Here is a 12,432-nt window from a genome sequence, read left to right as displayed (position 1 = left end):
TTTGGTGCTTCGTTGGCAGGTGCCTCTTCGAGCACAGGCTTCCCCAACCGCCCCAACTGCTTCAGCTTGAGCGTGGACATGAACACGGCACAGGGACGCCCGCTTCAACTGTTCAGCTGCACATAGTGGAAAAAATGGGTCTCTGCCACGGAGCGATTAATCCGCAACAACGGCCTCAACACGAGCACAGTACAGTGCATCAGGTATTTTAGTCACTTGTACCACAGAGGCGCGGAATCATCATCTGTAGGCACCGACACCTGTCTGAGCTGGCGTGAAGATGTCGACCACCACGGCAGCGGCCTCGAAGGTAGCCATGTGTGTGGGGGCTCTGTGCGCGCTACATGTATTAATATTTAATAATGGATACGCGCTTGGTGTCTTGATCCGCGCAGCCGCATCATGCAGGATGATGTCCCGTGTTATGCTCGGTTGTTCGAGAATGTTCCGACACTCGAGGCCACGGCACTTAATCCTGGCAAAACAAAGCCTTCCCGGCATTCGCTCATGCAGCTGTGCGCTCGGGCGGAGGCGATCTTCGAGTCGAAGACTTCGACTAGAAGTTCGAGCAGTATTGATACCTCAAGTACGGTGTGTACACATGTAGGCGTCCTCAATGTGGTGTACAATTGCCAAACAGGCCAGCTGACTCAATCACGGCCTGATTCATGTCCCCGCCGCCGCCCTCGCGCTTGCAACCAACTTCAAGTTGTGATCACCTAGCGATAGGAATTGGAGGAGGCAGGCCCTGGAACATGCCTCAATTTGCCTGAGGTGCATTTGCCGATTGCACCAGCATCCGTTCCGCGCGGTTTCATGGCTTGTCGTTATTGTTCTGGGCTCAGATGGCTTCCTTTATGTGCACTACCCAAAACCCGTAAAAGGATATATGGATGCGTGATGGCGCACGCGATCCTATTCGTTGAAGTAGCTGCTTCACATCGCCTTTTGGACTGCTTTCCTCCGTATTGTAGGATTTATCTACACCTTGTTTTGCGAATTCCTCATGTGGGGATAGAGACAAGCGCGCACATCTTCCGGCAGCTTACAAATTCCAAGTGAAACCATGTTGAGGGGACAGACAGGACAGACCAGTTCATCGGTTTGTGCAGGGGCGAGATTTTTCTCTGGAGAGGAGAGAGCATAAAACAGAGGGGAAGCCGGCCGCCTACCCGCGTAGCTTTGCAATCCTCGCCGTCATAGCTACTTTTGCGGGGAGGACGACGAGAGCGCGTAGCCCGGTATAGAGACGAGAGAGAGCGCGCCGGCCTGTTAATCCCCTCACAAGTCGCCACCTTCTTCCTTTCCTTTCCTGTGCCACGTTTGTTCCGTTGCAATGGAAGGACAACAGACTAAGGTGCGCGTGCCTTTCGCTTTAGGCTCAAAGCACCATCAACTAAGCTTTCGTTGTTGCCAAGCAGATCTATGTGCCAGACCCGGAGGTGAGTTGGGTGGAGGCCACCATCACCAAGGGCCATGTCGTCAGTGAGACCACCGTCGAGGTGATGATCGAGGGCGACTCGACCGAGGAGAACGATGCCAAGCAGCCTGAGGCCGGTTCCATCCGCAAAATCGACGTACGTGTGCGCCTATCCATCGAGTTGCCACGTACAAACCCATCTCACCATAAGTTACGATCTTTTTTTATGGCTGAGCACAGAAATCCACAATGCTGCTGCAAAACGAGCTCACGTCTGAGGACGGATGCGCCGACATGGTGAGCCTCAACTACCTACACGAGCCGGCCATCCTGTTCAATCTTAAGCACCGATTCCTGCGTCAAATCCCCTACACATACACTGGCGCTATTTGCATTGCCGTCAACCCAGTACGTAACTCATGTGTCCCACTCTTGTTGTCCCTCAACCTGATATTTTCTAACTATTGTCAATTTTAATTAGTATTCATGGCTCGATATCTACACGAAAGAGCTCCAGGACCAATACATGGAGCGCGACCGCAGCGAGTTGCCGCCTCACGTGTATGCCACGAGCGCCGGTGCCTTCCAGCACATGCGCGTGTTCGGAGAGGACCAGAGTATCCTGGTTAGTGGCGAATCAGGAGCTGGTAAGACGGAAACGACCAAGATATTGATGTCCCACTTGGCGTCGGCCGGCAGCCAGTCCACGACGGACGCTGAGGCCAAGGAGGCCAACATCATTGAGCGTGTATTGGACGCCAATCCGTTGATGGAATCCTTCGGTAACGCCAAAACCTCGCGAAACGACAACTCGAGTCGATTCGGTAAATTCTCGGAGCTGCAATTTGACGCGTTGGGGCAGCTGATTGGTGCTCGCTCCCGCACATATTTGCTGGAGAAGTCGCGTGTGTCACTCCAAGGTCTGGGCGAGCGCAATTACCACATTTTTTACCAATTACTGGCTGCGCCTGAAGATGTGACGACGGAGGTGAAGGTCACGGGCATGCAAGCCAAGGATTTCCCGTTTATCAAGCCGCATGACGAGGATCTGGGCAAAAACATTGACGTCAGTGCGGGGTTGAAGGATGCCGAGCGATTCCAGCAGACTGTGTCGTGTCTGGAGACGATGGGCGTGTCCAAGGAGGACCAGATGAGCATCTTCAAGGTCGTGGCGGCGATTCTGCACTTGTCTCGCTTGCAGTTCGAGCCTAAGCCAGGTAATGACGACGCGTCGCAGCTTACGGGCACGCCGGAGATCCAGAAAGCGAGCGAACTCGTGTCGCAGCTGCTGGAATTTGACGACAACCAGCTGCACACTGCGCTCTGCACGCGTGAGATGACTGCGGTGATGGAGACGTACGAGGTGCCGCTGAACGTCTCGCAAGCCGAGGGAGCACGAACAGCTCTGGGTGTTGCACTGTACTCGCACATGTTTTCGTGGCTGATCCACCGCGTAAACATGTCGACGAGCGCTGCGCACGCAGATGTGGCTCACAAGATTTGCATTTTGGACATTTTCGGCTTCGAAATCTTCGAAAAGAACTCGTTTGAGCAGCTGTGCATCAACTACGCCAACGAAAAGCTGCAGCAGAAGTTCACGCAGGACGTTTTCAAGTCCATCCAGCAAGAATACGAGGACGAGGGCATTCCCTGGACGCGTATCGAGTTTGCTGATAACGTCAACGTCTTGTCGCTACTTGAAGGACGTTTCGGTGTCTTGTCTCTGCTGAACGAAGAGTGTATGCGGCCCAAGGGTAGCGACGCTGCGTTTGCCAACAAACTGAAGGCCCATTACAGCGACAACGACCGCTTCGAGTGCCCTCGTTTCGCCCGTGACGCCTTCGTGATCAAGCACTACGCTGGTCCAGTGCAGTACGACACGACAGGCTTCTTGATCAAGAACACGGATGCGCTTCAGAATGATCTGATTCTTTTGATTAAGAAGTCTAAGGCGCCGTTCCTCAAGAAACTCTTCCCAGATGAGCACGTGGGCGACGCCATGACGGGTATCCCCGGTACGAACGCTGCTAGTCCTGCACGTGGACGTCCAGGTCTGAGACGGAAGAGCTCGATCGTAGCTGACACTGTGGGCACGCAGTTCAAGAGCCAGTTGAACGGACTGATGGAGGACATTCGTCGCACCAACGTCCACTACATTCGTTGCATCAAGCCCAACGGCAAGAAGAGTCCCCTAGTTTTTAACAAACCGCGTGTGACGGAGCAGCTTCAGTGTGCTGGTGTGGTGGAGGCTGTGCGTATCAGTCGTATGGCGTATCCCAACCGCGTGCTGCAGACGATGTTCCTCGAGCGTTTCCGTGGCGTGGCGTCGTCCACTACTGAGGATGGGAAACCTTCAGCGCTTGCTGTGCTAACAGCTTCTGTCGACGAAAACCCGAGCGACGATGAGAAGACTGCGGCCGCTGTTCGTGAGCTGCTGCTGAACTTGATGCCTGGCAAGGAGAGCGACTACCAGATCGGTAAGACGCGTGTGTTCTTCCGCCAAGGAGCCCTCGAAGCGCTCGAGGAGCTGCGTACGCGCAAGTTCAATGCCGCGGCTGTGGTTCTACAGCGCTACGCCAAGAAGTGGATGGCCATGACCATGTTCCAGAAGGTCAAGGAGGCGGCCATCGTGGCGCAGAAGGTGTACCGTGGTCACCGTGCTGTGGTACAGTACAAGACGCAACGCAAGGCCGCTATCAGTGTGCAGAAGTATGTGCGTCGTCACCGCGCTCAGCAACTTCTGGTGCGTATGCGCGAACAGTACCGTGCTACTCAGATCCAGAACATGTGCAAAATGTTCGTGGCTCGTCGTAAGTATCAGGTCAAGGTGAAGGCGATCCGTACGATGCAGAGTGTCGTGCGGATGCACTTGGCTGTCAAGGCGTTCTCGGTTCTGCAGAAACAAGCAAAGGAAGACGCCAAGCTCGAGAACCAGATTCAGTTGCTCAAGAAGCGTCTGCAACAGGAACGTGAGGCGCGTATTGAGCTTGAGCAGCAGGCGCAACACGGCACTCGTGCTTCGGTTCACATGCGTAGCGAGGAGGCGCTGGAGGATGCCGATCTGGTGATTGACCAGCTCAGACGCGAGAATGCTTCACTTAAGGAAGCTAACACGAACCTCAAGGCGTTTGGTGTGCAGCTCCGCAAGGAGAAGGAGGTGATGGAGCGTGGCGCGTATGTGAACGGCGCGTCCTTCGCGGCTGCCAACCAGCGTGCCATGAAGCTGCAGGATGAGAACGAAGCGCTGAAGAGTGAGCTGGCTCGTTACAAGACTGGACACCGCAACTTGAAGGCGCAACATGCTGGAGTGATGGAGAAGATCACGCTTATGCAGAGCTCGCTGAGTGAGGCGTTGAATGAGCGTCAGGCTCTCCGTCACACGGTGGGCCACTTGAAGCAGCACACGGAGCATCTGCAGGGCGAGAACATGGCGCTTGCTAAGGCGAACGCTCGTCTTCGTCTCATTCTGCGCCAAGACCCCGAGCTGAGTCGTAAACACCGGGAAGAGGTGCCTCGCCTGACGAAGCTGGCGCTGTCATCAAAGCAGCCACAGCCCAAAGCGACGGCCAACAAGACGATCGCTGCTGCTTCCAAGGCCATTGAACTCTCGGAACCGCCTGTGGGTATGCGCGTGTCGCTGTCGACGCTGCAGCCGCCTGCGCCTCCCTTGGAAAGTAGTGTCTCCTCCAGCCAGCCCATGACGACGCCCATCAAGCGCGCCAACTCGCTGGCCACGAAGAAACAAGAGAGCTCAAAGTCGTCGCGTGTCGTCAACATCCGCGAGATCTCGAATGCTGGACCTGAAGAGGAACCGGCCGTCGTTGCCTCGCCTACAGCTGAGGTGGTTGGCGAACGTCTGTCGTTCGCAGAGGTGATCAAGGGCCGTGACCGTCGTTCTTCCTCCATATCTAGCACGGGCTCGTCTTCAGGAACTCCTGCTCCTAGTGCCCCCGCTAAATGCGCCGGTATTCGTCAGCCTACAGGTGAGGACGGGCCTCTCGAGTCTCCAGCTAAGGTCATGGGCCTCGTCATGGAGGGTGAGCCGGAAGACAACGGCGATCGTGTGAGCTTCAGTGTGACACTTGGCGTGGACTTGCTGGAGGACGCTAAGCAGCAGCAGCAACAGCGTCAGTCGCTCACTGGCTCCACTGTTACTACCAAACATTCTAACACAAACGGCACGGGCAAGTCCAAGGGCCGCACGCGTCGCGGCTCGTACGACCGCACCGAGTCGTTCAACAATGGCGAGAACAGGCGCAACTCTTCTCTGCGGCAATCATTCACTGGCAGTGTTGAAGGCGGCGGCACTCGTCGTAGCTCGTACGACCGCAGCGAGTCTTATGGCAGCGATGCAGTGAGAAATTCCTCGCTTAGACAGTCGCTAACCGGCGGCAACCACCACAACGGCGGCAACCGTGGACGCTCTCGTCGCGGCTCGTACGACCGCAGTAGCAGCTACAAGAGTCGTCAGACTAGCGACACGATGAGCAATGCGAGTAACAGCAGCGGAGGCGGCGGCAAACGCATTGAGCTTTAAGCCATAACACGACGGACAGCTGAGCTGACGTGGAAAATGACGGCGGAGAGCGAAGCAAGGTTTATGGTGCGTGGTGTATATAATACTGGTAGCGGCTTTGGTCGCTTCCATACAGGAATAAAAATAGTTTGCAACATGAACGTAGGGAGCAGCATTAAACAAAATACAAAAAGAACAAGTGGTTCAACTAAACAAACAACAAAAACAAGTGATTTCATCTATACAGTACCGTATTCCTTATGTGATTGGCGACAGTCAAATTCTTGAGGTGGTCCAGCCTTTCTGCCAGCATAAAAGATACCTGCATAGAAAAAACTATATGACATGCTCAAAATTATATTGGTCGCCAAGCACATAAAGCGCGACGACACGAAATTTAAATCAATTTGATTGGCTGCTGGATTTGTCGCTAATGACCGAGCGTCGCCAATCACATAAGGAATACGGTACTAATAAATTCTGGCATTTTTTTTACTACTTTACTACTGAGGTACAGTGATACTGTTTGAAGTTCATACAGTACTATGAACATGAACGAGCATCTTAAGAAAGCTATTGTATTGTTTACGGGACAGTTACCGGTACTACTCTCCTTTTTTTAAACTGATACAATGATTAGAACCTACTATCAACACGATAGTAGCATGCATACTAGCTGTTAAGTAGTACTTCGTGTAGAAGTGATACTAAAATGCACCAGCTGATAGTCATCTAGCATACCGGTGACTTTACACTTTCGTAGGTCTGTTCAAATGTTTCACCCCAGCGGGTCCCGTTAATTTCATATTTTCAGCAGATACTACGTTTTGAAAATGATCAGTTTTTTTTGCTCGATGGCTTTGCACTAAGCCTTTGCTACAGCGGTATTTTATCACTAAAATACAATTATGTTTCCATAGCCTCAGTAAGCCTGCAGGCTAGCCGGAGCGCTGCTCGGGAGGAGTCCACAGGTCGTAGAGATTGAAATAGCTGTAGTGAAAGAAGTAGTGGAGATATCAGAGTTTCTAGCGGCAGAACCTCGATGTAGGTACTACGCGTAATGTAGGAATCGGTAAGTTATGATATATTTTTTCAAAAGCCAGATAGATTTTAAGCTAAGCCTAGGAGCATGAAATCAACTAACTGGCTTGGTTTGATGTCCATTATCAATGTAGATCAAATTTTGTACCGACCTAATGGGATCGGTCACCGAAACTATCGGCCACCCACACCGAATATTTCGAGGGGGGTATCTTTCCTCTACGGCACCACGACTGCAAATAGAGAAAATACTCGTGTAGATAAGTCTTTCGCAGCTAGAAATAGCCTCGTAGCTTGCGTACGTAAAATATTAATATCGAGCAATGCATTGTTTATTTTAACCAAATGGTTTAAAAATGAATCAGCTGGTTTACGAAGTACTTAAGAATCTTACACTTGGCCAGTCGCTTGCATTCTCTTAATCGCCTAACATTACCAAAAACGGGTGCCAACAAACAAGCTGAGCGGGTTGCACCGGTTTAAATGGGCCTCTTTAATTTAACATGTTGACTACGGAATTAAGCCCACCTAGCCGAGCCAGAAACCCGCTGCATCGGTGACATGACTCCGAAGGCTATTTGGTGATTTCAATATCGCAGGCGTTCTACTGTACCATAGTACCAAGTTGGTACTAGTACGTGCGAGCTCATGCTTTACCTCATTCATATGTTCTTAGTCGCGACGATAAGTTGGTATTAATAACTTACACTTATTAAAACTGGGTACTAAACTGCTGGATTGTACACTTCTTCGAAGCAATACGCTTCAGAGTTACTCAAAAGAGAAATTTACCCTTAACCCCTTGGACGCGGAGGGTTGTAGTATGGTCTTATGCTGTTCAGAACAGCATAACAATTACTTAGATTCACTATGCCACGAAATCCACAAAAGCGTAGCCACGCCCCTTCCCATAAATTGATCGACTGTTATTGGTCCACGTGTACAAATCCAACAATTTAATTGGTTCATGAAACAGGGGGCTTGATGTACCGCGCGTAAAGAGCAGACTCTCATATTTTGGAAAAAAGTGAAATTTGGTTCCCTTTGCCGTTTTCGCGCCAAGCCACTCATTCTTCGTTTTTGCCGAGTCAAGCGCAAGAATGACTTACTTTATGGATTTCAAGTCAGTATGGCCACTTCTACGAAAGGAGGGTTGGACGTGGAAGCCTGCAGCCGGCATCCAGATCCAGTACGCTACCTTTTTGTCTACTTTGCTGCACCACACTAATGTACTAACTTGCATAAATGCGTGTAGTCACAACTACCTGAAACCAGGAAGCAAAGTTAGGGGAGGTAAACGCGGCACGGACTATTTCAGCGGCGAGGATGAACTACTGGCGTATGTGCGTCGCAATACAGAGCTGTGCGCGCGGCTTAATATCGCGAACGTATGGGTGCGCCCGCCTTCTCAAGCGAGTAAGTAGTATCTTGCTGTTACTATGTGTTTACAAAAGTGACTTACTATTTGTATTGAAATTTAGTCCAAAGCACTATAGGCGCTGCTGCGTCAGACTCTCCCACTCCAGTACCTGATCCGCCCGAAATCGAGGCTGCAATTGCGCCAAAGAGAGATGCTCCTGCGTCAGGTAAAGCGCCGGCGAAGAAACGCGTGAAACAGACATCTACAGAGCAGAAGGCCGCAAAGCCTTCTACAAAGTAGACGAAGAAGATGACGAATGAATGGAGAGCAGAGTACTGTTCCATGCCCGGGGATTGTTGCAGAATACCAGCGCTTCATGGGTGGTGTTGATCGCCATGATCAATTGCGACTTCAGTCGTACTCTATGCAATTAGCAGCAGGGTAAATGCTACCCTGACAATGTCAACTCATGGTCTCTAAGTTATGATGTTCTGTATACCAGATTTCCGAAATTCTACAAGAGTCTCTTCCTTGGGCTATTAGACATGGCCATGGTGAACGCGTACATTGTACATTCGCTGTTGTGGGAGAAACAGAGCAAGAAGAAGATGTCGCATTACGTGTTCTTGGCAAGAATGCACAAGCAACTTATTCTTCAAACACAGACATCATTTACAGAGACAACCGGATTATCTCGACCTACTACTACAGTTACTGAACAAGTTACTGTACATGGCGGGCATGTACTAGTTCAAACGGCAGATACGCGCATGAACAACGGTGTTCAGAGGCTGAGACAGCGCCAGTGTAAAGTCTGCTCCTGCTACAAGTGAAGGTAAGCGGCGTGGGGGGACATCGACATTCTATTGCCCAAAGTGTTCGGAGGACAAGAAGGGTGTGGTGACGCTTTGCAACATAGTCCGAGGGCATCCAGCAAGCGAATATATGACGTGTGCACAGATATGGCATATCCTGTGGCAGAACGGTGAGGTTTTGCCAAAGGAGAGTCACATTCGGGACCGTAGTCTTGCCAACCCGTAGCTAACGTTGTCAATACACGTATCTTCACAATCTCAACCATTTATTGGCACCGTACCTGCACATGCATTCGCCTCTGCTAGCTCTCACTTGGCCATCCAGTTACCGCCACTATGCCGCTATAGTTTGCACCGCTGCTTGGGGTCTAGTTGAGGGAAGGAGGGAGATGTTGGTCTGTGATGCGTGTGCTGTGGTTGTCTCCAAATTTAGAGCTTGCATAGAATGACCAGGAAACAGTTGATTGGAGAATTTTAAATCCGCTGATCACACCATCCCCTTCTGTGGAATAATTACCAAGGAGGTTAGCTACATTCGCTGCTAAGAAAGTGCATTTTTAACCTTGAAATAATTATATCATATTTTAACGAAGTTATTTCCTTATACCCTCCCGGAGGGTATAAGCACTTTTCTTAGCCTATCCGTGTCACACCTCCGCGTCCAAGGGGTTAAACAGGTCAATATCGCACCGTTTTGAGTCTAGAGCGCTACCAGACAATTGCTCGAAGTAGAATCTTTTGTGGACACCGAATGTGTATTATTTGCTATCGCTAAGCTCTAGCAAGGTTTAGGAGTCGTAAAATATGCGGAAGCTTATAGTGACCAAAAGACCGTGCAACTTACGTGGGGAGGGGCATCAGACCCAGATTATTACAATATGCGGAATTGTCACTGAAAAAAGCAAAGCGCCTCTCCGTTCGAAGATCTAAGCTGTATGAGAGTGCAAAATTAATTTTAACAAAAAATGTGCTTTATAAACGACAGATTGGTGTATATTGCGCTTAGAAATGCGGTGAATTTTCTAGGATGCAGCGATGCAAAGTTTGTGGTGAGGTCTGATAATGCGTGTAGGTACGAGTCACATGTGATCGACACGGGCTGCCTGCTCTCGGATTTGCTTATTACATTCGAGTCTCAAGCTCAAGCATATAAAAGTAGGGCGACAAGTGACTAGCACTTTAAGCCAAACAGTAAAAATGACGTCAGTGCCCAGAACGGAATTGGCGCTTCTTTGTCAATAAGTACCATATTACCGTGAGGTACTCTTCGGCTCGTGACGAAAACAGTGGTGAATAAGATGAAAATGGTTTAAATTCTGCTGGCAGACGCATGTTGGAATGCCCCATCAAACCATTGGAAATCGAGCGCGCTCTACTTATTTTATTATTAGCAAATAGAAGCAGACAACCCGCTCACTATTAGTAGCTATTTAGTACTATTTTGTTTAAAAACGACTAATAGCTGTAGTACTAATATTCTAAAAATGTACACTAATACCAATCCCTTACGATAATCTTTATTGTGATGATGCCATGCGACTCAGTATTACTGTACGTTTAATCATACTGATACATGTACATTACCAGCCATTTGCAACCGAGGTTGTATTTGTTTAGATTGGCAGTCTGTGATTGGCCAATGGCATGGTACCGGCATGGATCGTGGTCGGTACGGTCCCGCTCAAGTAGGTGTCGTCGGCAACTATTGTTGCATGTACCATAGCACAAAGTGTCATCTTTTGCAACCAGGACTGATACAAAAAGTCTGTGTAGAGTTGCAAGCCGTCCAGTGTAGCCTCTCTACAAAAATAAGTCAACTTACACTGGCTTTCATGGAAAATATTAATAATCAGTACAGAAAAACACGCCATCATGACAAGTCGCTACAAACCGGAGCTCATGAGGTTCATGGCCTTCACGAACGGCGTGGCGTACAGCAGCGACTACGTCTTCACTATGAGCGAGCTCCTTAACATCACACCAGAGCACGTCTGTCGCTGGATGAACCAGCAGGCTTACGGCGACCCAGAGCCAGATGAATCCATGAAACCTATTCACCGCCGCTCAAGCACGCTTGAGTTTGCTAAGAAAGCTATATCATCTTTTATGACGCGAATAAATACAACATGGGATCCTGTGAACAAACGCGGCAACCCAACACGCTCGGACGCTGTGAACAAGCTGATCAAGAAGGTGAAAAAATTTGAGGTACGTCGCGAGGGGGCAGAATCCAAAGCTCGCCGAGCTGTGGAGTTTGCTGAGTTCTTGAACTTACTGCTTTTAGTTCGGGCTCGATGGAAATCGGATGACTCATCATACTTGGTTAGCAGTGTGCTAAAACTGCAGTGGCATATTTGCGCCCGGATTGACGACATGATGAAGTTGCAATTCGCAAACTTCTCACCTAACACACAATACCCTTCCACACTACTTTTGCAAATGCGGTGGTCAAAAAATATTCACGAAGAGCGAGATGCTCCAGAGCAGATCATTATTGGTAGCCTGGATCCCAAGATGTGTGTACTTCTCAACCTCGCTGTTCATATAGAGTCTACGTCAAGTGTCATGAGCTCTGAGTTTGTGTACGGCAATCCTAAGGACGGTGATCGTGTAGTTCGACGATTCTTGACTAGCATGGTGAAGAACGACTCATTTAAAAAGCGCAAGACAGGAAAGCTGGGGACACACAGCCTTCGCAAAGGTGCTGCAACGTACGCGACTCGGAGTGGTATCTCAAAGGACTTTGTTAACCGACGAGGACGTTGGAGAACGCGCAAAGGGGTTGTTGACGTCTACATAGACAACACCCAACCGTATCCTGATGCATTGACGGTAGCAACGTTAACAGGTTCAGAGGGGCCGTGCTTTTATAATATGCGGACTGGAGCTGGCCGCATTTCGACCGTTTTTCTCGTAGATCAGATTGCACCTGCCGTAAAACAGCTCATGGGAGAATCCATTGCAGCTACATTGGCATTGCCATTATTGTGGGCGGCGATGGAACCATCTGAGAACTACGAGTACGCTTTATTACCGAAAAAGCTACAGCAGAGAATTTTACGCGCATTCGCTAATATTGCTGACACTTCAGGGCTAAATCCTGTTGTTCGGGAGGGTATTTTCGTCACTGGCGATGGCTCGCAGCTAAATCTCGTCATAATGGACAGCAGTGAGGGCCCTGATCAAGAGAACAATGCAGTTGTTACACGTTCTGGTGGTAATGTGTCGGGTGGGGAAGGTAGTCGGCGCGAGTTCGCAGCACTGTACGCTCAAATAGCAG

General features: G+C 49.9%; 1 protein-coding gene across 1 annotated transcript; it reads left to right on the top strand.

Annotated features, from left to right (window-relative positions):
* Positions 1 to 1,218: 1,218 nt before the first annotated feature.
* On the top strand, positions 1,219 to 6,133 carry PITG_07985 (myosin-like protein; the record flags this gene model as incomplete). The annotated part of the gene is made up of 4 exons (XM_002904141.1): positions 1,219 to 1,357; positions 1,422 to 1,577; positions 1,661 to 1,828; positions 1,902 to 6,133. The coding sequence occupies 4 exons, from the start codon at positions 1,337 to 1,339 to the stop codon at positions 5,955 to 5,957; spliced, it is 4,401 nt and encodes a 1,466-aa protein (XP_002904187.1).
* Positions 6,134 to 12,432: the final 6,299 nt, after the last annotated feature.

The sequence above is a fragment of the Phytophthora infestans genome, genomic scaffold, assembly GCF_000142945.1.
Source record: "Phytophthora infestans T30-4 supercont1.12 genomic scaffold, whole genome shotgun sequence".
NCBI lineage: Eukaryota > Oomycota > Peronosporomycetes > Peronosporales > Peronosporaceae > Phytophthora > Phytophthora infestans.
This window is presented reverse-complemented; position numbering and strand designations above follow the sequence as displayed.